The sequence below is a fragment of the Parasteatoda tepidariorum genome, chromosome 5, assembly GCF_982258835.1.
Source record: "Parasteatoda tepidariorum strain Cologne lab strain chromosome 5, Ptep-v5.0, whole genome shotgun sequence".
Lineage (NCBI taxonomy): Eukaryota > Metazoa > Arthropoda > Arachnida > Araneae > Theridiidae > Parasteatoda > Parasteatoda tepidariorum.
Genome location: NC_141759.1, coordinates 109,614,616 through 109,641,512, shown reverse-complemented (window position 1 = coordinate 109,641,512; position 26,897 = coordinate 109,614,616). Strand labels below are relative to the sequence as shown.

The 26,897-nt window shown below is 30.4% G+C and overlaps 2 protein-coding genes and 1 long non-coding RNA gene across 3 annotated transcripts in view; all 3 read right to left on the bottom strand.

Annotated features, from left to right (window-relative positions):
- Positions 1-1,628, bottom strand: part of LOC147809987 (guanine nucleotide exchange factor subunit RIC1-like) — a 49,835-nt gene extending 48,207 nt beyond the window's left edge. The window contains exon 1 of the mRNA XM_087164767.1: positions 1,479-1,628. The gene's annotated coding sequence lies outside the window, so the exon portion shown is untranslated. The remainder of the gene's footprint in view (positions 1-1,478) is intronic.
- A 1,041-nt stretch (positions 1,629-2,669) lies between these two features.
- On the bottom strand, positions 2,670-3,347 carry LOC147809986 (uncharacterized). The gene is made up of 3 exons (XR_015433558.1): positions 3,246-3,347; positions 2,839-2,925; positions 2,670-2,751 (listed from the first exon to the last, which is right to left on the bottom strand). It is a non-coding gene; the product is annotated as an uncharacterized LOC147809986 (long non-coding RNA).
- A 127-nt stretch (positions 3,348-3,474) lies between these two features.
- On the bottom strand, positions 3,475-13,375 carry LOC147809985 (thioredoxin reductase 1, cytoplasmic-like). Its single transcript, XM_087162956.1, has 24 exons — positions 13,249-13,375; positions 12,123-12,342; positions 11,770-11,989; positions 11,417-11,636; positions 11,064-11,283; positions 10,358-10,577; positions 10,005-10,224; positions 9,652-9,871; positions 9,299-9,518; positions 8,946-9,165; positions 8,593-8,812; positions 8,240-8,459; positions 7,887-8,106; positions 7,534-7,753; positions 7,181-7,400; positions 6,828-7,047; positions 6,475-6,694; positions 6,122-6,341; positions 5,769-5,988; positions 5,416-5,635; positions 5,063-5,282; positions 4,710-4,929; positions 3,676-3,762; positions 3,475-3,588 (listed from the first exon to the last, which is right to left on the bottom strand). The coding sequence occupies exons 22-24, from the start codon at positions 4,779-4,781 to the stop codon at positions 3,475-3,477; spliced, it is 273 nt and encodes a 90-aa protein (XP_087019082.1). The 5' UTR covers positions 4,782-4,929; positions 5,063-5,282; positions 5,416-5,635; positions 5,769-5,988; positions 6,122-6,341; positions 6,475-6,694; positions 6,828-7,047; positions 7,181-7,400; positions 7,534-7,753; positions 7,887-8,106; positions 8,240-8,459; positions 8,593-8,812; positions 8,946-9,165; positions 9,299-9,518; positions 9,652-9,871; positions 10,005-10,224; positions 10,358-10,577; positions 11,064-11,283; positions 11,417-11,636; positions 11,770-11,989; positions 12,123-12,342; positions 13,249-13,375.
- Positions 13,376-26,897: the final 13,522 nt, after the last annotated feature.

Here is a 26,897-nt window from a genome sequence, read left to right as displayed (position 1 = left end):
CAATACAAACAACAAAAAAGCACATTTAAGGCTTCTAAAAACGAAAATAAGCACCTTCATACACCTTTTAAAAATGCTAAACAGTCTGAAAAATACTAAATTTTTATATTTCTATTACTTAGAAATGTAACACTTTTTTGTTCAAAAAATAAATAGATAAAACTTATATCTCAAATTCCTAGTCCAAAAATAATCAAATATAATTTCGAATATATGGAGTGCGATTACTACAGCAGAAACTGGATACTCTTTCAATCAGCATAAGTTGCGAGTTGCTGTATCTGGTCCATTCTCTTGCCATTTGGCTAGCAAGTATTTTTTGTTGACTGTTAATAATTGTTTGAGACAGCAAAAGGCTTATTCAAACAAGCATTTGCTTGCTAAAACAATATGTTAGAGATAAAAATTAACTAGCTATGCTATGTACACAATAATACAACAGACCAGAAATAAAACTAAAGCTTTATCAAGGTTGCCAAATAAGTTCTTTCTTTTTTTTTTTTTTTTTTTTTTGAAAATCAGGCAATTGTTCCTCTTTATAATTAACATTTCATTTGTGCGTCGCAAGAACAGTATAAGAAGCATATTAACTTATTTATGAATAAAAAATTAACTGTAATATTCAACTTCTCCTTTATAAATTGGTACTTTTTTAATCATGGATTTAATCATTCTCAACAAAAATCAAATACCATAAAATACTTATAAAGTAATCCTGAAATTTTAAAGAAAATATTTTAGTAAGGAGCGATTAAACTGTGTAGAGATTACAATCTGTAAAGTTACAAAATCAACATGTTTGCCATGACATTTGTTAAAGTTATTAATAATCATATTTATAGAAACATTGTATAAAACCAAATAATTTAATTAAATAGATTTTAGAAATATAATTATAAGAAATAAATTTCTGGAATATACATTAGATAACTTATAATGCCTGCATTTGTTATATGTTTGCTTTTATGAAAAATGCCAGCACTATAGCAACATATGTAATCAATAAACAGTAGACAAACAAAATAAAAAAAGAATGGAATAAAAATGAGAGAAATTTCTTACGAAACAAGCAAAAATACAAAAATTTCCTCAATCTTTAAATTATCGAAAGAAAAACAGAATCATTATGAAAAATAATGTCTATACTCTTATTAAGCCCATCATCTTTCTGGTTTGCATACTTTACTAACTGGGAATAATAAAATAAAAAATATTTGCTATATATGATAAGAAAATATATTCTTATAAGAGAGGGTAATGGGAGGGAGCACTCATTTGGTATTGATGGAAATTGCAGGGGACACTTGTTCAGTTTAATACAGGACATGCACTCTATTTACTACCAGTACCAATCTGTTTAATAAATATACAAATTAGATAGTCACAATTTAATAAAATAATGTTTAGTTAAACATATCACACATATATTACCTCACAATTTCTTGATAAAATAATGACAATTGAGAAAAATAATATACCTGGGTAGAACTATTTCCATACAATCGACGAGTAAGTAGCAACCCTGCCTCTATTGCAACAGGAGTTAATTCTCGCTTTCCCACCAAAATATCACCAATTGCATAGATCTATGGAATATTAGTTTGTTCATTCAAAACACGAATTTTACCATTTTTAAAATAGAAAGTTATAAATGTAAACAATTTCTGAAAAAATTCATACAAATCATTATAATCTGGCAAGGTTGGCTGATTTAAACTAAATAAGTTTTAATTTTTTAAGAAACAAAGTTTGATTTTTTTAAAAACATTTTCAAAAATTTAATTTTTCATTATTTATTTAATTAAAATAATCTCAGTATGAACAGAAGATGTCTAAAACTTCTTTTAAAAAAATAGAGTGTCACCAAACTTATGTTCGGATAGTTTTAAAAATAATCTAAATAATGTAGTTATTGAATGGGTTAAGACAAAGAGTGAAAGAATTTTTTTTTCCATTTTTTTATCGAGATAAAGATACATTATGACTGCCACAATCAAAATAATAAATAGGAATGAAGTGCTATACCGAATACTTTTATACTAGTACTTTATAGTCCCTTTGAGCATTTTCATTATATACTATTTTAGTCAATGCAGCATTGCATTAATAAGCATACTGTAAAATGTTAAGCCCCATTATATTGAAACAAATGAAAAAAGTATTTTATTTTTTATTGATTATTACAGCATTAGAACTAAAATTCATTTTTAGTATTTTATGTAATACATTGCTTAATTTAACATTCTAATTTAATTCATAATTGAAATCATGATTTAAATCAGCTTATTTAAAAAAAAAAGTCAGCAATTTATATCCATTGCTTAAAAAATAATTAATTGAAAAATTTACATACTGATATAAATAAATTATTTAAATTTTAATCAATTTAAATTCTAAAATTTTCAAAGTTTTAAAATTTTTTGTTATTAAAAAGCTTCAGTTAGAATAATCATGTTAATATTTGGCAGTTTAATGAACTCTATAAATTTTGAGTTTAAATTCTTAAAATTTTATAATGCTTACAAATTTTTCAGATTGCAAAACATTTGCGAAAATAGTATAGTCTTCAATAAAAAGCAATATTTTACATGATGTAAGAACTTTAAAAAAAATTGTTATGACTTAAAAAAAATGCAGTCATGAAAAAGAAAATAAATAAATAAAAATTACATACTTGGGTATAACTTTTACACCAACAGTTTCTAATCCATTGCCAGTAGTACAGAAATCACCACCAATAGCAAATAATACCTGAAAAATTTGTTGGTAAAAAATTTTACAAAATAGCATAACAAAATGAAGCATAATTGTATCAAGACATCAAGCACGATTACTTACTATATCATATTCATCAGCAATTTCTTCACCTGATTCCATTATTCTAATTACTCTTAACATGTGTTCAGTAGATTCATTTTTCTCAATCTATAAAATAAAACAATTACAAACATTGTAAGAAACAACATATTTTGTACACATACAAATGGTCCTTATTTTTAAGAGCAAGTACATTGAACTAATAAAATAAGAATTTAAAAACTATTTATAATACACAAAAGAATAATATTTCCATAAAATGTAGATGAAATAAAAAAAAAACTATTTCACAGGAAAACAGTACAAAGTGTACAAAAAATTTACTTATTTCAAAAGTATAATCAAGTTATGAATTTATTCCTCATAAATGTTCAATGTGCAATAATTTTGTTATACAATATAAATCAAGGCTGAAATGACCTCCTTACCGAACTTTAGGTACCATGTCTGTATTCATCAGCAATTTCTTCACCTGATTCCATTATTCTAATTACTCTTAACATGTGTTCAGTAGATTCATTTTTCTCAATCTATAAAATAAAACAATTACAAACATAACATAACATAAAACAAACATAAAACAATTACAAATAGCAATAAACATTTCATATAAAGTAACTTTAAGAAAAATTGTTATGACTTAAAAAAAAAATGCAGTCATGAAAAAGAAAATAAATAAATAAAAATTACATACTTGGGTATAACTTTTACACCAACAGTTTCTAATCCATTGCCAGTAGTACAGAAATCACCACCAATAGCAAATAATACCTGAAAAATTTGTTGGTAAAAAATTTTACAAAATAGCATAACAAAATGAAGCATAATTGTATCAAGACATCAAGCACGATTACTTACTATATCATATTCATCAGCAATTTCTTCACCTGATTCCATTATTCTAATTACTCTTAACATGTGTTCAGTAGATTCATTTTTCTCAATCTATAAAATAAAACAATTACAAACATTGTAAGAAACAACATATTTTGTACACATACAAATGGTCCTTATTTTTAAGAGCAAGTACATTGAACTAATAAAAAAGAATTTAAAAACAATTTATAATACACAAAAGAATAATATTTCCATAAAATGTAGATCAAATAAAAAAATAAACTATTTCATAGGAAAACAATACAAAGTGTACAAAAAAAATTTATTTATTTCAAAAGTATAATCAAGTTATGAATTTATTCCTCATAAATGTTCAATGTGCAAAAATTTTGGTTATACAATATAAATCAAAGCTGAAATATCCTCCTTACCGAACTTTAGGTACCATGTCTGTATCGATGCTGGAAATTGCAGCTGATACTGGCTTAAAAATCAATTATGATTTTATTACTTGGAGATTCTTTACTAACCCTCACAGGAAAAAATTACTTAAAGTGAAATCTGGGGCTGCCAAGGCATGAGTGAATCGTTCGTGGTAGATACATAACCAATCGGCCCCTGTATTAACATGTTATAAATAGTTGTTTTTCAGCCCCTTTTGTTGTCACATAATTGTTAAAGATGATTGGACTCTTTAGTGCCATTTATTGACCACCATTCAAAATTACTTATAATACTTCGCCATGTATATAAATTGTTAATGAAAACATTTATTTCATGTTGCATAGTAAACCTACTAAGCAACATTGGAAAATTGGATTGAGAAACATTGACAATTCTAGGTGAGCCTCAATAAAATTGGGATTTAGTTCAATAACATTGAAATCAGGGTTTTTTTTTATTTGCTCTATATTTCCTAAAGTTATGAATTTGGCAGGCCAAGCTTCGAACTTGGAATTTTGTTCAACAATTATACTAACAACTAACAATAAACTTAACAATTTTAAATAATGTTGAAGCTTAAAAGCTATTTTAAAATCTAAATGTATATATACCTTTGTGGGAACACAAGGTCTGAGAAATTTTATGCCTTCCCCCTGCATGTAGTTGCCAATTCTTTCAGCCATGTCTTGATCGAAACCTTGAAGCAAGATAGAACGAACCGTGACATCCAACCCAATTCTTGCTATAAATTCAGCACATTCCAGAGCAACATATGAAACTCCAATAACTAAAGTTTTTCCAGGACTTTTCTCCAAACAGAAGAGATCATCACTAACAAAGAAAAAAATAACAAAAATGAAAAAAATAATATACGAATAACCTTTTTGTAGGTTGATATTACTCCTCCCTTTAATAGGGCGGGTAGAAGCTTAAAAGCCATTTTGAAATCTAAATGTATATATACCTTTGTAGGAACACAAGGTCTGAGAAATTTTATGCCTTCCCCATGCATGTAGTTGCCAATTCTTTCAGCCATGTCTTGATCGAAACCTTGAAGCAAGATAGAACGAACCGTGACATCCAACCCAATTCTTGCTATAAATTCAGCACATTCCAGAGCAACATATGAAACTCCAATAACTAAAGTTTTTCCAGGACTTTTCTCCAAACAGAAGAGATCATCACTAACAAAGAAAAAAATAACAAAAATGAAAAAAATAATATACGAATAACCTTTTTGTAGGTTGATATTACTCCTCCCTTTAATAGGGCGGGTAGAAGCTTAAAAGCCATTTTGAAATCTAAATGTATATATACCTTTGTAGGAACACAAGGTCTGAGAAATTTTATGCCTTCCCCATGCATGTAGTTGCCAATTCTTTCAGCCATGTCTTGATCGAAACCTTGAAGCAAGATAGAACGAACCGTGACATCCAACCCAATTCTTGCTATAAATTCAGCACATTCCAGAGCAACATATGAAACTCCAATAACTAAAGTTTTTCCAGGACTTTTCTCCAAACAGAAGAGATCATCACTAACAAAGAAAAAAATAACAAAAATGAAAAAAATAATATACGAATAACCTTTTTGTAGGTTGATATTACTCCTCCCTTTAATAGGGCGGGTAGAAGCTTAAAAGCCATTTTGAAATCTAAATGTATATATACCTTTGTAGGAACACAAGGTCTGAGAAATTTTATGCCTTCCCCATGCATGTAGTTGCCAATTCTTTCAGCCATGTCTTGATCGAAACCTTGAAGCAAGATAGAACGAACCGTGACATCCAACCCAATTCTTGCTATAAATTCAGCACATTCCAGAGCAACATATGAAACTCCAATAACTAAAGTTTTTCCAGGACTTTTCTCCAAACAGAAGAGATCATCACTAACAAAGAAAAAAATAACAAAAATGAAAAAAATAATATACGAATAACCTTTTTGTAGGTTGTTATTACTCCTCCCTTTAATAGGGCGGGTAGAAGCTTAAAAGCCATTTTGAAATCTAAATGTATATATACCTTTGTAGGAACACAAGGTCTGAGAAATTTTATGCCTTCCCCATGCATGTAGTTGCCAATTCTTTCAGCCATGTCTTGATCGAAACCTCGAAGCAAGATAGAACGAACCGTGACATCCAACCCAATTCCTGCTGTAAATTCAGCACATTCCAGAGCAACATATGAAACTCCAATAACTAAAGTTTTTCCAGGACTTTTCTCCAAACAGAAGAGATCATCACTAACAAAGAAAAAAATAACAAAAATGAAAAAAATAATATACGAATAACTTTTTTGTAGGTTGATATTACTCCTCCCTTTAATAGGGCGGGTAGAAGCTTAAAAGCCATTTTGAAATCTAAATGTATATATACCTTTGTAGGAACACAAGGTCTGAGAAATTTTATGCCTTCCCCATGCATGTAGTTGCCAATTCTTTCAGCCATGTCTTGATCGAAACCTTGAAGCAAGATAGAACGAACCGTGACATCCAACCCAATTCTTGCTATAAATTCAGCACATTCCAGAGCAACATATGAAACTCCAATAACTAAAGTTTTTCCAGGACTTTTCTCCAAACAGAAGAGATCATCACTAACAAAGAAAAAAATAACAAAAATGAAAAAAATAATATACGAATAACCTTTTTGTAGGTTGATATTACTCCTCCCTTTAATAGGGCGGGTAGAAGCTTAAAAGCCATTTTGAAATCTAAATGTATATATACCTTTGTAGGAACACAAGGTCTGAGAAATTTTATGCCTTCCCCATGCATGTAGTTGCCAATTCTTTCAGCCATGTCTTGATCGAAACCTTGAAGCAAGATAGAACGAACCGTGACATCCAACCCAATTCTTGCTATAAATTCAGCACATTCCAGAGCAACATATGAAACTCCAATAACTAAAGTTTTTCCAGGACTTTTCTCCAAACAGAAGAGATCATCACTAACAAAGAAAAAAATAACAAAAATGAAAAAAATAATATACGAATAACCTTTTTGTAGGTTGATATTACTCCTCCCTTTAATAGGGCGGGTAGAAGCTTAAAAGCCATTTTGAAATCTAAATGTATATATACCTTTGTAGGAACACAAGGTCTGAGAAATTTTATGCCTTCCCCATGCATGTAGTTGCCAATTCTTTCAGCCATGTCTTGATCGAAACCTTGAAGCAAGATAGAACGAACCGTGACATCCAACCCAATTCTTGCTATAAATTCAGCACATTCCAGAGCAACATATGAAACTCCAATAACTAAAGTTTTTCCAGGACTTTTCTCCAAACAGAAGAGATCATCACTAACAAAGAAAAAAATAACAAAAATGAAAAAAATAATATACGAATAACCTTTTTGTAGGTTGATATTACTCCTCCCTTTAATAGGGCGGGTAGAAGCTTAAAAGCCATTTTGAAATCTAAATGTATATATACCTTTGTAGGAACACAAGGTCTGAGAAATTTTATGCCTTCCCCATGCATGTAGTTGCCAATTCTTTCAGCCATGTCTTGATCGAAACCTTGAAGCAAGATAGAACGAACCGTGACATCCAACCCAATTCTTGCTATAAATTCAGCACATTCCAGAGCAACATATGAAACTCCAATAACTAAAGTTTTTCCAGGACTTTTCTCCAAACAGAAGAGATCATCACTAACAAAGAAAAAAATAACAAAAATGAAAAAAATAATATACGAATAACCTTTTTGTAGGTTGATATTACTCCTCCCTTTAATAGGGCGGGTAGAAGCTTAAAAGCCATTTTGAAATCTAAATGTATATATACCTTTGTAGGAACACAAGGTCTGAGAAATTTTATGCCTTCCCCATGCATGTAGTTGCCAATTCTTTCAGCCATGTCTTGATCGAAACCTTGAAGCAAGATAGAACGAACCGTGACATCCAACCCAATTCTTGCTATAAATTCAGCACATTCCAGAGCAACATATGAAACTCCAATAACTAAAGTTTTTCCAGGACTTTTCTCCAAACAGAAGAGATCATCACTAACAAAGAAAAAAATAACAAAAATGAAAAAAATAATATACGAATAACCTTTTTGTAGGTTGATATTACTCCTCCCTTTAATAGGGCGGGTAGAAGCTTAAAAGCCATTTTGAAATCTAAATGTATATATACCTTTGTAGGAACACAAGGTCTGAGAAATTTTATGCCTTCCCCATGCATGTAGTTGCCAATTCTTTCAGCCATGTCTTGATCGAAACCTTGAAGCAAGATAGAACGAACCGTGACATCCAACCCAATTCTTGCTATAAATTCAGCACATTCCAGAGCAACATATGAAACTCCAATAACTAAAGTTTTTCCAGGACTTTTCTCCAAACAGAAGAGATCATCACTAACAAAGAAAAAAATAACAAAAATGAAAAAAATAATATACGAATAACCTTTTTGTAGGTTGATATTACTCCTCCCTTTAATAGGGCGGGTAGAAGCTTAAAAGCCATTTTGAAATCTAAATGTATATATACCTTTGTAGGAACACAAGGTCTGAGAAATTTTATGCCTTCCCCATGCATGTAGTTGCCAATTCTTTCAGCCATGTCTTGATCGAAACCTTGAAGCAAGATAGAACGAACCGTGACATCCAACCCAATTCTTGCTATAAATTCAGCACATTCCAGAGCAACATATGAAACTCCAATAACTAAAGTTTTTCCAGGACTTTTCTCCAAACAGAAGAGATCATCACTAACAAAGAAAAAAATAACAAAAATGAAAAAAATAATATACGAATAACCTTTTTGTAGGTTGTTATTACTCCTCCCTTTAATAGGGCGGGTAGAAGCTTAAAAGCCATTTTGAAATCTAAATGTATATATACCTTTGTAGGAACACAAGGTCTGAGAAATTTTATGCCTTCCCCATGCATGTAGTTGCCAATTCTTTCAGCCATGTCTTGATCGAAACCTCGAAGCAAGATAGAACGAACCGTGACATCCAACCCAATTCCTGCTGTAAATTCAGCACATTCCAGAGCAACATATGAAACTCCAATAACTAAAGTTTTTCCAGGACTTTTCTCCAAACAGAAGAGATCATCACTAACAAAGAAAAAAATAACAAAAATGAAAAAAATAATATACGAATAACTTTTTTGTAGGTTGATATTACTCCTCCCTTTAATAGGGCGGGTAGAAGCTTAAAAGCCATTTTGAAATCTAAATGTATATATACCTTTGTAGGAACACAAGGTCTGAGAAATTTTATGCCTTCCCCATGCATGTAGTTGCCAATTCTTTCAGCCATGTCTTGATCGAAACCTTGAAGCAAGATAGAACGAACCGTGACATCCAACCCAATTCTTGCTATAAATTCAGCACATTCCAGAGCAACATATGAAACTCCAATAACTAAAGTTTTTCCAGGACTTTTCTCCAAACAGAAGAGATCATCACTAACAAAGAAAAAAATAACAAAAATGAAAAAAATAATATACGAATAACCTTTTTGTAGGTTGATATTACTCCTCCCTTTAATAGGGCGGGTAGAAGCTTAAAAGCCATTTTGAAATCTAAATGTATATATACCTTTGTAGGAACACAAGGTCTGAGAAATTTTATGCCTTCCCCATGCATGTAGTTGCCAATTCTTTCAGCCATGTCTTGATCGAAACCTTGAAGCAAGATAGAACGAACCGTGACATCCAACCCAATTCTTGCTATAAATTCAGCACATTCCAGAGCAACATATGAAACTCCAATAACTAAAGTTTTTCCAGGACTTTTCTCCAAACAGAAGAGATCATCACTAACAAAGAAAAAAATAACAAAAATGAAAAAAATAATATACGAATAACCTTTTTGTAGGTTGATATTACTCCTCCCTTTAATAGGGCGGGTAGAAGCTTAAAAGCCATTTTGAAATCTAAATGTATATATACCTTTGTAGGAACACAAGGTCTGAGAAATTTTATGCCTTCCCCATGCATGTAGTTGCCAATTCTTTCAGCCATGTCTTGATCGAAACCTTGAAGCAAGATAGAACGAACCGTGACATCCAACCCAATTCTTGCTATAAATTCAGCACATTCCAGAGCAACATATGAAACTCCAATAACTAAAGTTTTTCCAGGACTTTTCTCCAAACAGAAGAGATCATCACTAACAAAGAAAAAAATAACAAAAATGAAAAAAATAATATACGAATAACCTTTTTGTAGGTTGATATTACTCCTCCCTTTAATAGGGCGGGTAGAAGCTTAAAAGCCATTTTGAAATCTAAATGTATATATACCTTTGTAGGAACACAAGGTCTGAGAAATTTTATGCCTTCCCCATGCATGTAGTTGCCAATTCTTTCAGCCATGTCTTGATCGAAACCTTGAAGCAAGATAGAACGAACCGTGACATCCAACCCAATTCTTGCTATAAATTCAGCACATTCCAGAGCAACATATGAAACTCCAATAACTAAAGTTTTTCCAGGACTTTTCTCCAAACAGAAGAGATCATCACTAACAAAGAAAAAAATAACAAAAATGAAAAAAATAATATACGAATAACCTTTTTGTAGGTTGATATTACTCCTCCCTTTAATAGGGCGGGTAGAAGCTTAAAAGCCATTTTGAAATCTAAATGTATATATACCTTTGTGGGAACACAAGGTCTGAGAAATTTTATGCCTTCCCCATGCATGTAGTTGCCAATTCTTTCAGCCATGTCTTGATCGAAACCTCGAAGCAAGATAGAACGAACCGTGACATCCAACCCAATTCCTGCTGTAAATTCAGCACATTCCAGAGCAACATATGAAACTCCAATAACTAAAGTTTTTCCAGGACTTTTCTCCAAACAGAAGAGATCATCACTAACAAAGAAAAAAATAACAAAAATGAAAAAAATAATATACGAATAACCTTTTTGTAGGTTGATATTACTCCTCCCTTTAATAGGGCGGGTAGAAGCTTAAAAGCCATTTTGAAATCTAAATGTATATATACCTTTGTAGGAACACAAGGTCTGAGAAATTTTATGCCTTCCCCATGCATGTAGTTGCCAATTCTTTCAGCCATGTCTTGATCGAAACCTTGAAGCAAGATAGAACGAACCGTGACATCCAACCCAATTCTTGCTATAAATTCAGCACATTCCAGAGCAACATATGAAACTCCAATAACTAAAGTTTTTCCAGGACTTTTCTCCAAACAGAAGAGATCATCACTAACAAAGAAAAAAATAACAAAAATGAAAAAAATAATATACGAATAACCTTTTTGTAGGTTGATATTACTCCTCCCTTTAATAGGGCGGGTAGAAGCTTAAAAGCCATTTTGAAATCTAAATGTATATATACCTTTGTAGGAACACAAGGTCTGAGAAATTTTATGCCTTCCCCATGCATGTAGTTGCCAATTCTTTCAGCCATGTCTTGATCGAAACCTTGAAGCAAGATAGAACGAACCGTGACATCCAACCCAATTCTTGCTATAAATTCAGCACATTCCAGAGCAACATATGAAACTCCAATAACTAAAGTTTTTCCAGGACTTTTCTCCAAACAGAAGAGATCATCACTAACAAAGAAAAAAATAACAAAAATGAAAAAAATAATATACGAATAACCTTTTTGTAGGTTGATATTACTCCTCCCTTTAATAGGGCGGGTAGAAGCTTAAAAGCCATTTTGAAATCTAAATGTATATATACCTTTGTAGGAACACAAGGTCTGAGAAATTTTATGCCTTCCCCATGCATGTAGTTGCCAATTCTTTCAGCCATGTCTTGATCGAAACCTTGAAGCAAGATAGAACGAACCGTGACATCCAACCCAATTCTTGCTATAAATTCAGCACATTCCAGAGCAACATATGAAACTCCAATAACTAAAGTTTTTGCAGGACTTTTCTCCAAACAGAAGAGATCATCACTAACAAAGAAAAAAATAACAAAAATGAAAAAAATAATATACGAATAACCTTTTTGTAGGTTGATATTACTCCTCCCTTTAATAGGGCGGGTAGAAGCTTAAAAGCCATTTTGAAATCTAAATGTATATATACCTTTGTAGGAACACAAGGTCTGAGAAATTTTATGCCTTCCCCATGCATGTAGTTGCCAATTCTTTCAGCCATGTCTTGATCGAAACCTCGAAGCAAGATAGAACGAACCGTGACATCCAACCCAATTCCTGCTGTAAATTCAGCACATTCCAGAGCAACATATGAAACTCCAATAACTAAAGTTTTTCCAGGACTTTTCTCCAAACAGAAGAGATCATCACTAACAAAGAAAAAAATAACAAAAATGAAAAAAATAATCTACGAATAACCTTTTGTAGGTTGATATTACTCCTCCCTTTAATAGGGCGGGTCGAGGCAAATCTTTACCTTAGTACAAAGATGTTAAGTGAATAATTTTAACTTTAGTAGAAAAAAAAATTCTGCATAGAAACAATTATTACAAAGCAATCATCGGAGTTGCAGAGCGGCAGCGAACAGGGAGCTAAACTCCCTAGTTATGACTTAATATTATAACAAAATTGATGAAGAAAAATAATTTTTATTTATTTTGAACCACTTTTTAATGCGAACTAAACATGGAATTTTTCATTTCATATGAGGTAGAAAACTAAAATGCAGCAATGAATATATTTAATAAAAGATATTATAATTTTATTTAACTTGGACCTCTCCTTAAATTAATTTAATTAGAATTAATTACTTTATCTTTATTTTATTTAAAGGTTGAAAACTAAAACGGTGATGTGTTACTTTTAAGTATATTTTTTCTAAAACTAAAAGCTTTTATCCTAAATTAGATAAGGGGTAATAATAATTAAAAAGAATGAAAATGTTTGAAGACCATTAAAGTAAACTAAATAATGAATCATAAAAAGAAATTAATATTAAGTGAAAATTAAAATGAGAATTTTTCTAGCCACTGTATCAAAGGTTAGGATTTAGAGAAATATTTATCCTAAACCATTATTTAAATTATTTACTATACTTTCAGTTTAATAAACAGTTGAAAACACAATATAATTTTTTTTTTTTAATTTACTTCTTAGAAAAAAGTAAAAAAATAAGGTTTTATTAAAATGAAAGATATTTTAAAAACAAATGAAAAGATAGATCATAAAAATAAACTATAGCAAATGAAAAGTAAAATCCAAATTCATTTACCCACCATATCCAAGAGCATTTAATAGTAAACAAAAACAATGCTTTAAACAAAAACAATGCTTTTGCCACAGTGACAGTGAAAAGAATTAAAACTATATTCGAAACTAGAGAAAGAAGATCTCTAGCCAATCACGAAAGAGCGCTTGCAGCAGAAAATTTCAATGTGCGAAGGTAATTGGCCAAAATTAGGCGCAAGCCATATGTCCCCCCTTTTACTTACAATATTCGATTGCAAAATTTTAAGAGACTGAAAAGAACACAGGCCCGTAATATAAATAACATTTACAAAAAAAAATATTTTTTCTTAAAATATAAAACGTCGCACTAGAGCTGCACAATGGGCTATTGGCCACGGTCTGGGAAACATCCCTGGAGGATGATCCGAAGATCATGCCATCACAATTTTGATCCTCTGCAGAGGGGACGGCACCCCCGCTTCGGTAGCCCGACGACCTGCACGCAAAGTCGAGCACTTTACGGCAGAACAGTTAAACGAGAATCCATACCGCACACCCTCGGTCCCTACGCAGACTGATCCAAGTGGTCACACCCGCACACTGACAACAGCCAGTGATACTTGACTTCGGTGATCTGATGAGAAAGCTAGCTAAGGAGTTGACACACTTGCTAGGCTACAATTTACAGTGAAAAAATACTTTTTTGTTACAAAATAAAACCTAACACGCAAAGAAAATAAAATAATAATAAAATAGAAATAACCAAAGAAAATAAAATAGAAATAACCTTTCACGCTTCGCAATTTTAAGTAATGTGCTAAATAAATTTTATTTAATAAATCAATCTCAATCACCTAAATTTAATAGAAAACAAGTACCTATAGATAGATGCAAGTATTCTAATATGTTAAAAAACAAAAACTATGAACGAATAAGTTTCACAGAATTCAGAAAAATAAATATTATTATCATAATATTTTATTCAGTTCTTTTCAAATATTTAAGTCTACGTAACTATACTTCGTTGGATTTCCAGTTAAAGGGAAAGTATAATAAGTTTTAACGGCAAATAATTGAACGCTGACACTTAAGGATGAATAATGTTCTAGATTCCAAAATAATAACTTACTTATGTCTCTTAGGGTTGTTGCCGACGGAAGGATCTTGGTAAAAATTTAAGCGGGGTACTTTTTGGAGTACCTCGGTCTTTGGGGGAGGCTGAATGGAGGGTCGGTCTTTAAGAAGTTCTTGCTGGATTCGATCAAAAGTGCAAGCCTCGTGCTTCGCCTCCCAGGGTTTCCTCTTCGCCTCCGAGCCTGAGGCTGCTGAGGAACAAGTGGTGGTGTTGGCACTTGGGGGGCTTGCACTGGAGGTACTTGCACTGTTGGCGATGCTGGTTGGGGTGATGATGATGGAGGTGATGCTTGTGGAGGTGATACATGTGGAGGTGATACATGTGGAGGTGATACATGTGGAGGTGATACATGTGGAGGTGATACATGTGGAGGTGATACATGTGGAGGTGATACATGTGGAGGTGATACATGTGGAGGTGATGCTTGTGGAGGTGATACTTGTGGAGGTGATGCTAATGGAGATGATGCTAGTGGGGGTGGTGGCGGAGATGATGGTGGTGGAGAACTTACAGATGCCAACGGAGGAGAAATAGGTGATGGTGTGGGTGGGGAAGGCTGGAGGATCGCCGGTGGTGAAGGCTGCAAGACAGGTGACAGATCCATCGTTGGAGAAGTAGGTGGTATTACTTCAGCTTCGATAGGAAAGCTGTTGTTCAAGCTGTCCTGGATGGATCTTCTGAGCCCGGAGCTGCTCTCTTCTATATCTGCATCTAATCTGCTCCGGGCTTCTTCGAATGATAGACCTTGAGACACTCTGTCGATGAATCTAGATGCCAGCATCACCATTGTCTCATTGGCCAGGGATGTGGCTATTAGACTGGCTTCGTCTATCATTCGATTTCGTTGTTGGTTTCTCTTTCGCCTGTCCTGTTCCTCTTTTTGTCTCTGGAACTCGCGGGCACGCCTTCGTTCCTCCTTTGCGAATTCCACCGTCGTCCTCCGTCTCTTTTCGGCCATCTCTTTCTCCCTCCGCTGCTTACGGACCTAAAATGTATTCCAATATTATGATTACACATCAATCACATTTAGATTCAACAGTATTCAAACATATCAAAAAATAAACAAGCCCTTCGTCATATTATCCAAGTGGATTTAAAGCCAATTTTTGTTTTAAATTAATTATTATTTTTTTTTATGTTCATAATATTTTGATAAATTTTAAGTTTGGATTTGTTGAACATACTTGGTTATTGCAAGCCCTGCTTAAACAAAATCCTAAGTTTGATAGAACAATTAAATAAAGACTTTTCGTTTAATTTTAAGAAGTTTTCTTACATCTTAATTAATTTCTGGATATTCATTTTTACTTATTTAATTTAACTATTTAAAAGTACTGTTTAATGAAAATTATATACTCACATCTTCTGGTGTCTCCACCCCTTGTGTCCGCCTAGAAGAGAATTCTTAGAGTCAAACATTATAATTTCTATCATTTAATAACAAGGATTTTGTGTAACTTTATTTCAGTGTGTCTATCACTGCAAAAATACAATTCCAAATCACTAGTATATAAGGCAGATTAACTAGATTCTATGTTGGAGCACCTTTTCATAGATAAATGTTGACATTGTCGATAGTTACCCTACCACATTGGTGACCCGGACGTAATATGGACACACCTACCTTGGCGGAAACGCCCACTACGATTAAAACAGGCCTACTTCGATGGATGGTGCACATTGAACTGTTGACTTGCTACTTGTGACCGTGACATTATCCACCTCCTCGCGCTGTTGCTGCTCAGTCTCGATCACACACAACGTTGGCCTGCATACACTCGTCATATACACTCGTACATATTTAATAAGAATTATATTTAATGTGAGATATGCAAATTTTGACTTCATTTTAAAGGAGGGTGCAATTTCGAATGACACAATACAAAATTTGCCTGAAATGGGTCCCATAGCTCTTGAAAAACTAAAATTTAATAACATTACTTTAAAATTGCATCAATCAAAAACTATGAATTGATTCCAACGCTGTATTTTCTTATATAAATTTTCCTAGATACAAATAACGTAGAAATTTGCAGACCTTACAATTCTATATTTTTTCAACCTTTTTTAAATTAAAAATGGTTATTAAAATGAATTTTGGCATAGTACTTATTATATTTAGGAAAAAAGTTTTATAATTCTGAAAAAATTCTTTGGTTTGCTTAAATTATTAAAATGATGTTTTAAAAAGTGGGACCCAAATTTTTGACAGCTCTTCTGATTAAATCATTTGTACCCTATTTTTCAGAAAGCGCTCTTATTTTTATGTTCAAAATCAATGAGAAAAACGGTATTTAGAGAACGTCTGTTTTATTTTGTAAATTAGTGAAGACTAATTACCATATCTGGCACTTCAGTAAAATTTTGATCATTATAACAAAATTTTATCAAGCCTATATCTATTTCTTTGATTTAAAGTCAATTACAAAACATTTGGTTGTAGAATTCAAAATAAATAATTCCCAGAATTCAGCTAATGATTTAGCTAGTCATACTCAATTATTCAGTTATACATATTTAAATCAAGCAATATACCATATTTAGATGAAGGAGTTTACAAATAATCTATTTTGTTTTTCGCTGCTAAGATATCGTGAAAAAACTTTTTAAAACTTGACACAGCTCAAAAAGCATGTTAATGAACACAGCTGGAAATGTTTAGACACGCATTTCAAACTACGAAAATGGACACAGCATTTCATTCTGTATTTTCAACTTCTTTTATAAATATTGTCTTTTCTAAGAATTAAAGACAAAGATTTTTTTTAATATGATATCGTTCATTAGCATAAATTACTTGGTATGTTGTATTAAATTAGAGTTTTTTTCATCTTCTTTTTAAGGAAAAAGAAAAGACTAAAAATCAATAGTTGTTTATACAAGGTTGGCATAGATGACATACATTTATAATAGTGGTTGTAAATTTACGTCATTTGAATTTTGAGTTTTAAAACTAAATATTTTTAGTTTAGAGTTTTGAATCGCTTAAAAAGTTACAGTACGACCCCAAAGTCTGGGGCTAATATGTCCAGTAATAGTTATGCTTCGTGTTTAAATAAGTAATTCTTCTTTTGGTTCCTAAGCTTGGGTTTCAAAATAAAATGGAGCATTTTTTTTTCTGCGGCGATCTTCGTAAATATTTTAGAATACGTATAAAAAAAGAAAACCAAAATTATACACATTGGAAATCACAAATAAGTATTTGAGTGAGAGGAAAAAAAACAAAATATTGCGAAAACAGAAATGTAGATACACGATTATTATAGAGTTTCACCATCAAACTTTGATTTTTATTACATACATTTTTCACAACTCTAATTTATACATATATCGATCGAGTTTTTCTTCACTTAAACATTAATTTGCGACCACCTATAAATATATCCTTTTTTTTCACATTTTTGATAAAGATTCTAAAAATACCCATTAAGGGTGGTATAAACAGAACACCCCTATACAGTTTTAATAAAATGTCATATTTTTTAGAAAAAATGGGCAAATAAAAAAAAATATCGTTCATTAGAAACTCTTTAAAAATTATTTCGTTATAATAAATGCGCTGATAAGAAGAAAAGTAAAGAATTAAAAAAATACAAAAGAGAAACAGAAAATGATTATCTTTAGCTCTTAAAATATAGATTAAATTTTGAAAATTACCATTACATGTCTTACCGAACAGAAAAAAAAGTGATAATAAGGGAATAAAGTCTATTAGAAATGATCAGTTAAAATTCTATTCTACAATAAAAGCAGCAAAAACGAAGCTAACATTTTCAATTCAACATATCAAAAGTGTTGAAAAGATGTTGACATTGAATGCCTAAAAATAATCTTTAAGGAAAAAAAAAAAAAGCACTACCAAAGTCGGGGTTTAGTATAAAGTAATGCAGTTTCTATTCTTTAATTTTCGCATTATCTTTCAGAGCATAAACTTATAAATTTTAGAGTTTAATAAATATGAGTGAAAACTAATTCGAATAATGCGTAACAAAAAATACAATATTAGATAATTTTTATTAAATTTTTTCATAAAAAAATATTTGACCAAACATATATACTTTACTATACAAACTACATTTTTCAAAATAATGCCAGCGGAAAGAAATTTAAGTTTTTATAAATACACTGAAAAAAATTAAATTAACAGTTAAATAATTATTTGAGTTATTTTTAAAACATTAGTCTCTTACAAATTTTCCGTTGTACAAGCATTAACTGAAATTATTTAGGAAAGAAAGGAAAACGATCGCAAAGAAATTCTATACTTAATCAAAATTAATCTAGTTTAGAAATGATATGTAATAATAAGTGATTTTTTGCGAGAGCTAACTTTTCAGGTAATCTTTAGTCCGCTGTTTCAACTTTGGGATTCAGTTTCTTCTTATAAAGAACCATTTTTCAATAATGTTCAGATTCTTAAATAGGAGGATCCAAACACATTCACTACTCAGAAAATCTGTTACTATTTGATAAAATAATTATAAATTAAATATATTGAATGGACAAACATATTTTCATAACTATAGAAGTTTCTTTTAAAAACTAGTTTCTTTTCAACTATTGCGGCAGGGAAGATCCTTCTCAAATATCCAATTGAAATTCTCAAAAGGAAATTTCAGATTCATGGAAGCCGATTAAAACTAATTTTTTGCTCTTCTTCACTGAGCAATAACCGTCAGGAGGAACCACATGGATTTATTAAAACTTAGTAATTCCTCAAAAATGCAACAAAAGCGGTAATCGATTCGAGGTTGCTTCGGGGATAGAGCGTTTACCTCACAATAAGTTGAACCAGGTTCGAATCCTAGCGATGCTTGTTTGATACGAAAACCGCACCCGCTTCGCACTGACCACAGTGAGTAAGTAAGAAATGGTAGACAGCAGATCATGTTTTAGAATCCTCTTTCTGCCTTTCTCTTCATGTCGAGGAAGTCCCAATACTTGATCCAGGAGTTCCCTCTTCTTCTGGATTAGGTACAAAATTACAAGTTCGTAACCCTAAACTCAAAATTGGGTGGGCTGTCCACCGACGGTTATAAAATAAAACAAATGGGGGCAATCAGATAATTTCTTCTTTAAAAAAAAATGGATCGTTTGTTTCTTTTAATCTTCAGATAGACACGAGACTTAATAATTTAGTATTTCCGCATTGAAGAAGAACGCTTGTTCCAAAGAGATTTTCATTTAAACCAAATTTCATGATAAAAATTAATTCGTGAATATTTAAAAAATAAATACTTAAAAAGTATTCACTTTTGTGCAATAAACTAAAATAATGAATAACCGATTTGAAGAATTTAAATGATTTTAAAAATAATTACAGACGGACTTCTATATAACGAACTTCCATTTTGCGAATTTCTCTATTTTGCGAATTTTTTCGAGGAACTAAGAAAATTTTGAAAATTTCTTCGTAAAATAACTTCCAAATAGCGAAGTGAATTTTCTATTTAAAAAACTTGTCTTCGAGATCCATTTCCCAAAATATTTCAGAACATTTAAAACTTGTTAACGCATGTTATGGGGGAAATGACCTTGAATTGAATTTCAAAGCCACTTAACTTTGAAAGAAAGCAGTAAAATCACTTTTTGTTCACATTTCAAACAATAAACTCAGACTAAATTAACGAATTTTATCAATAGCAATTAAACTTTAGTATGCATGTGGTAATGCATGTTACTTTTATAATAAATGCAACTATAATTTTATGCAGCTTTTTTTAGTTGAAAATGTATGTAGCATGATTGTGTAACACTGTTTAGATACAAAGTAATGTTTTGCTTTTTATGAAGTAAGATACTACTTTACAATATGTATTCATTGCTATTTTATTTATGTCTAGTGTTTATGAATTTGAAGCTCTCCATGTAACTCAAATGCGGGTTAGTTCCCGCAGAAAGGCCTTCACGAAAGCAAATTTCTACCAATACTAGGAACAAGAGTTCAAAATATTAAAGCTTGTGTTCAAAATATTAAAGCTACATAATTTAACATTAGTAGCCGAATACACAAAATTTTTATCGTCTGTTCAACGACAGTTATTAAATAAAAAATAAAAAGCTTATACTGTACTTACTGTTTTTTTTTTTGAGGACCCTCCTGGGAAGAAGATCCAGAAGGGCCGGCAGCTCCAGAACTCGAAGGTCCTGGTGCTTCATCACTAGTTGGTGAATTTCTCTTCATCTTAATAATCTAAAATTATGAAAAATTATTTTAGTATACACGAAACTTTTAGCATTTAATAAGTGTTAAAATAAATTTTTCCCATTATGAAATGGTGATTACAGATAATATCTGGTCAACATTTCCTGTTGATCAATTATTTATTTGCATTTCTGAAGTGATTGACATTCGGGTCCTTATTAATGCCGATTTCTATTCTTGAGATTTGAACTATCAGTGAGCAATTGAAAAGAAAAATGAAGATAGCTGCAGAAAAATTATACAAATTTGTCATTTTTTGCAAATATCTTGTTTATTATTTGTGTGACCATGAAAAACTAATTGATACAAGACTGTTTTAAATTATGAATAAACTAAATACGAAAGTTACCAGTGAATAGGAGTTGCCAAAGTCATATATAAATACGTACTGAAAATAAAATGAGAATGCGTGAATATGAATTTCGATGAAAAAAATTAATAAATAGCTTTCAAATAACGGGAAACGCGATGTTTGATTTTTAAAATTGCATGAATGCGAATGATTTTTCATGGCTTACTAACTTGGGTGAAGGTGATTCACGATGTTTAGCATCTAAAGGGCATGAATATAAATTGAGAAGTGCAATTTAAAACACTTGAATCATGCTTTATTTTTAACTCACTAATACAGGAAATCGTTATATTTGGTTTTTAAACCACCGCGTGAATGTGAATAGAATAGCGATGTGGGATTTATAAATCGCGTGCCTAAACTGCATATTATTTATATATGAAATGCGTTTGATACGATGACTCGGGTTAGGATGTGCGACTAGCTAAACGAGATTAAATTTCGGTTAATAATTTCCAAATGGAGACAAAATGAATAGCAAAAATAAAAAATAATAAGGTTCGTGAAACAAGAGAAGTAATGAAACATAAATCACTTAAATATTAATCGTAAATCACTTTAATTTAAATCGCGATGTTTACTTCGTAAATCCCATAAGGACGATTTTTGATTACGAATGTGTTAAAACGCAATGTAATAATGTGCAGGTGTAATGCTATTAATTCGACGACTTTGGATCGCAACTGTGACTAGCATATTGAAATTAAATTACGAAGCACGATAAATAAATCGTGTCAAAATGAATTACAAAAATTAAGATTCGAAAAGCCTGTCATTAATCACGTAAATATTAATCGTGCATCGCGAATCGTAAATTGTGAAAGTAAGATTCGTAATTCAAACGGAATAAAAGCTAATCTTAAGAACTCAGTTTCGTTTAGCGATAAAATTAAGCGTAGAGAATTGAACAAAAACGATAAAACCATAAATCTTCCTTATTAGCAAAATTAAAATAAAAAATTTCAAGAATAAATTGAACACAAAGATTTTAAAATTCGAATGAGTTATCGAGTGAAAACGAAAGTTATATATGTATTTATAAGAAGAAAAAGGTTCATTAAGAAAATCCGTCAGCGAAGCTTTTTAGCAACATGGAAAAAAAAGAAATTCTTCAAATTAGACCTTTTGGAAAGGCCGGATTAACCATTAAGCACACTAAGCACGTGCTTAGGACACCAGAAGATTGAGGGGCACCACAAAGCCTAACTAAATGTTCGCAGTACATATTTTTTTTTTTTTTGAAACATTGATAATAAATTTATTATTTTGAGCTTCCTTTTTAAGAGTAGATAACAACCATTTCTAAGTACGAAATTTCACATAATAAAAGAAAAAAAAAAACGAAAGATGTTTTGTATCAAAAATTTTCGGTCTTATATTGAAATTAAGTAGTGAATTTCTATGCGATAAAAGCTCTATTTATTTATCCATTACAATGATTCCATAACATACTGCTACGATTCATGTTTACAGAATATTTTTCGCAGTTGTAGCAAGTTAATACTCCGGCAATTTGATATTTTTATGGAAAAAAAATTTGATTTACAAAATTTTGATGCAATGGTTTGATGATGTAAAAAATAAGATTTCTGATGCGAAAAAAAAATCTGTGTTGTGCATGTTTGCAGTTTTTGTGCATGTTTTTGTTTATACTACATAAAATATTTTCTTATACTATATTTTTAATTATATTCTCATGGCAACTGGAATTCGTCATCAAATTACGTAAAGGTTGTGTTGCAAAAATTTGCGTCAAATAATTTTTTTTATTCACCAAATTAAGAAGAAGGAGCTGTGTTTAAGTATCATTTTTCGAAATTTCTTTGTGGAGGAGAGGTTAAATTTGCGAAAAATATGACCACACACTTCGCATCACTTATGATTTTTTTTATCTATATATATCGAATATCGAAATTAGATTTTAAGATTTAAAATATATACTACGTAATATGAATGCAAGCAGCTAGTTTTTGAATAAGGAAAGGATTATAGGTTCCTTAGTCCTTAGAGTCTTGTATAAATACAAATGTTATAAAAGTTGAGCACAAAAGATGTGTGAATTCTCAATGTGAACCGGATGTTCGTTGACGCTGAAAAATACGTTAAGAAGAATACCCATTAAAACTAATTTAATTTTGAAAACAAATGTAAGAAATAAGTAGCAATAAAATCAAATTTTCAATCATTGAATTTTGTTTAGTGCAAGTAACATAATTTTTAACCAATAACATTATTTATGCTACTATCAGTAACTAATATCTCGTATTTACACACCTCCGTGTATACGTGAATGCACAGAACGTAAGTGCACTGAATCCTACATGAATGCACAGAAAAAGTTTATTCTACTAAAACATTATTCTAAATTATTGCTTTTGAAGAGCATGCTGTAATAGTGTAAAGCTGATGTTGCTTCAGGTAGTAGCTAAACCCTTCAAATAATTTTATCAATAATTATTATTTATCGATCAATATTGATTGTGTCTAAATCAATATAAGTGAAGAGTTTAATTTTCCTAAAGAATTATTATACTTTAATAATAAAAAATTAAATAAACCTAAATGTAAAAATAAAATTATAATTATTAAAAATTATATAATTTTTTTTTACATTTTAAGCATTCTATTACACAATAATACTCAAAAGTAATAAAAACAAATTTCAAGTTTTTGTTAAAAATACAATGTGACGTATTTTTTAAGAGGGGGTGATGCCGTATTATAAGTTTTAAGAAGTAATTAAATTTTTTAAATGATTGATCTTATCGAAATAAATTTCATTCTATGACGTTATAATTAAAATAGTTATTCGATTTAAAATAAAAATTTTAGGTAACAATGCACAAATTTTACTTCGATTCATTTTACGAATTTGTCTTTAAATGTTGTAAAGAATATGTAAAATATTTAGTACATAAAATTTTAGTAGACAAAATAGATTTTAGTAGGTTTAAGATAAATGTTGGTTTAATAAAATTACATACAATACTTCTGTTTACGTTTCTAAGGATTATATTTTTCCAAACCTAAAATTATTTTCTATAAAACTAATGTTGTATTATGTTCGCGTATGCATACAGGAATAAAAAATATCGTAACACAAAAAAAAAGTGAACAAATTAAGAATGATTGTTTGTTATTTTCTACTGATTATTATTTAAGTTTAGTTTTTATATTATATTCATTGTTGCTATACTTATGTTTTTGTTTTGTAATATAAAAACACGAATGTTCCGAATTTGTAAATGAAAATCTGATCATTGAATTTATAGCTATTTAAAGCATTTTGTTTATGAATTTATTTACTTATTGAGGACAGAGTTTTTATTTACTGTGACAGCTTTTTCAGACCAAAGTTACTGCTATCACTTATGAGAGTTTTAAGTACAGGTTTAATGCAGTAGTTTTAAGTGATTTCTATCATTTTTTCTAAAAGGTCATTTTTTTACTAGTCAAATTAAGATTTAATTGATAGTTATTTATTGCTCTTCAGCTCTTCTGTACCTTTGACTTTGACAGGTCAACTGACTACGAGAATGTCCAAAATATTAAACAAAATAGTAATAATTCTATTAGATAATTAGTTCTGTTTTCCACAGATGCAATCTAGAGTGAGTTGTTATTATGAAATAAGTTCATTTCTGATTTTTAATCCAGATTTTATGGGATCATTTAAGATAATTGTTGCATTTATAAAATAAAATTACTCATCACTATTTTTTCCATTCATTTTTCTTCCTATCATTATTAATATATTAGGTTTAATAAGGAAAAAGGAATAGTGAAAAGCATTATTATTTCTAAAAGTTGTGTGTTATTATATACAGTGCGTAAAATAAAAAGTAAAAAACCTGAATAACTCTTGATTTAATGATCGGATTTTAACTTACTAGATCTCAATCTAATTGGTTTGAGGGCCAAACTTAAAATATGCAAATTAGTTGGTGCAGAAGATATTTTTTTAAGTTATGAAATCGGGCAAACGTGCTTCCTCTACCTACATATATGTATATGTTGTTGAATTTGGATATTTGTCTCTCAAAATATGGATGGTATTCACAATATGGAAATTAAGATCCCAAAAGTTTTTTTTAAGTTGAAAGTTTGGGCTCCTTTATTTAATTGCAGTTTTCATGCATTTCACTATGTCTCGAGAACTTTTGAAACGAATTGAAAAATTTTTGCACTTAATAATAAAATTCATTAACCTAAAAATAATTCCCTGTCAAAAATATTTTTTTTAAATTATTTATTATTAATAGTCGGAACAATTTTAAATTCAAAAATATACAAATTATTGCATAATTTTAAAGAATATTAGTTTAAATAGTAAAATACAAAATTTGAACAAAATCTGTCGAAAGGTTCCTGAGAAATTAAATGTTAAATATATAACTTTTTTTTAAATTGAAAGATGCAGGATTGATTTAGTACAGATTAAATTTTGGATTTTGTCATTTAAAATGACATTTGTTAAATTTTCAATTTAAGGTTCTTTCGACTATTTTCTTAACAAATAAAATAATATAAAATGATTAATACTTCTTACAAATTATTTTTGACAAGGAACTATTTTTAGGTAAATGAATTTTATTATTGTGTGCTAAAATTTTTCAGTTCGTTTGAAAAATTCTCGAGATATGATCATTTATTTCGAGAGTCAAGAATTCGAATCAATTGGAAAAAAGAGGTATGCTTTTTTTTTAGAAAAAGTACGTGTCTGTTTTTCTAATTTAAAGTATTTTGAGTCTTAGTAAATAAAAGTTCAAACTTTCGATCATAAGTTATTCAAAGTGTTTGCTTTTTTGCACATACCCACAAACATAAGTTATTTGTTTAATATTAATTGAAAAGTTTTCAATTGATTATAATATTTTTTGAAAAAAAAAATTTGATTTAATTTGAATAAATATTTTTTTTTACAAAAAAAAATTTGATTTTATATTTTGAATTAACACGTGACTTAGTACTAGATATTGTTAGAGGGGGGAGGGCACCAAAATATTTTCAGTGCTTAGGGCCTCAAGAAGTCCGGCCCTGCCTTTTGGGAAAGTAGAAAAATTTGCTTTTTCTTTAAATACCTCAGCTGTTTAGTAATTGACGGCATCAAAAAATCGCGTTGTCGTAAATAAAAGCAGGTTGAAGAACATTAATTTTTTTTCTTCAAAAAATATATATAGAGGGGGGAAAAAAATAGTGCGTGGAGTCCCTCCGCGCGGAAGAAGTGAAACGTAATGTGGAAATGAAAACAGGAAGGGGTAGAAATTAATTTTTAGTGAAATCATATTGCTTCTTTAAGACAAACTTTATTAACAATGCTTACAATTCACAATGGATCGCATCTTTTAAGTATCATTTTCGAGTGGAGAAATATCCAAACCTAAAACATTTACAATGGGATTATGATAACTAAAGTAAGGTACGAAATGTTTGAGTTCTATTTTTTCAATATTTCTTGCAAAAACTGCATCAATGGTAGTTCCCCCTTTGGTTGTTGAATCATTCCTACTATTTATAATTTCCAATCCAAATTTGTCTTTAAGGAATTTTTCAGCTTCAGGTAACGAAAAATTCACATTAAAATCTCCTGCAAGGATCACAGGCCGCTCACAATAATCAATTTCTTCACCAGTAACGTCTGCCAGAGCTTGTGAACCTGCAGTAGATAGTGGCAATAAAGATTTTGCAGTAAATAATTTAATATTCCTCATGGCTGCATTTGGTGATATATTAGAAAAGAGAAAACCTAACAATCAATTGATATTCACAAGAGACGTACCTTGGCATAACCTTAAATCCGTCGCATTGTACGTAGGATTGTTTTCACTCGTTTTTTACAATTGTTATCAACTAAGTTTGAAAATAAAAAATACTACCCTATTAAACTATCTGTGTATCAAATCAAACTAAAATATTTATAGAAAAACAATACATTTATGACTTTTGTTATTTTTATGCTAGTGAGAACCAAAACAATATGGAAATGAATGAGGGAAAACTGGAT

What these genes read in the sequence shown, in the direction of transcription:
- LOC147809985 (XM_087162956.1), bottom strand. Translation starts at nt 4,781, where the DNA reads ATGGCTGAAAGAATTGGCAACTACATGCAGGGGGAAGGCATAAAATTT. An exon ending in GACCTTGTGTTCCCACAAAG is followed by an intron (nt 3,763 to 4,709) that starts GTATATATACAT and finishes TTTATTTTATAG; the next exon opens with ATTGAGAAAAATGAATCTAC. An exon ending in TTGCTGATGAATATGATATA is followed by an intron (nt 3,589 to 3,675) that starts GTAAGTAATCGT and finishes CAAATTTTTCAG; the next exon opens with GTATTATTTGCTATTGGTGG.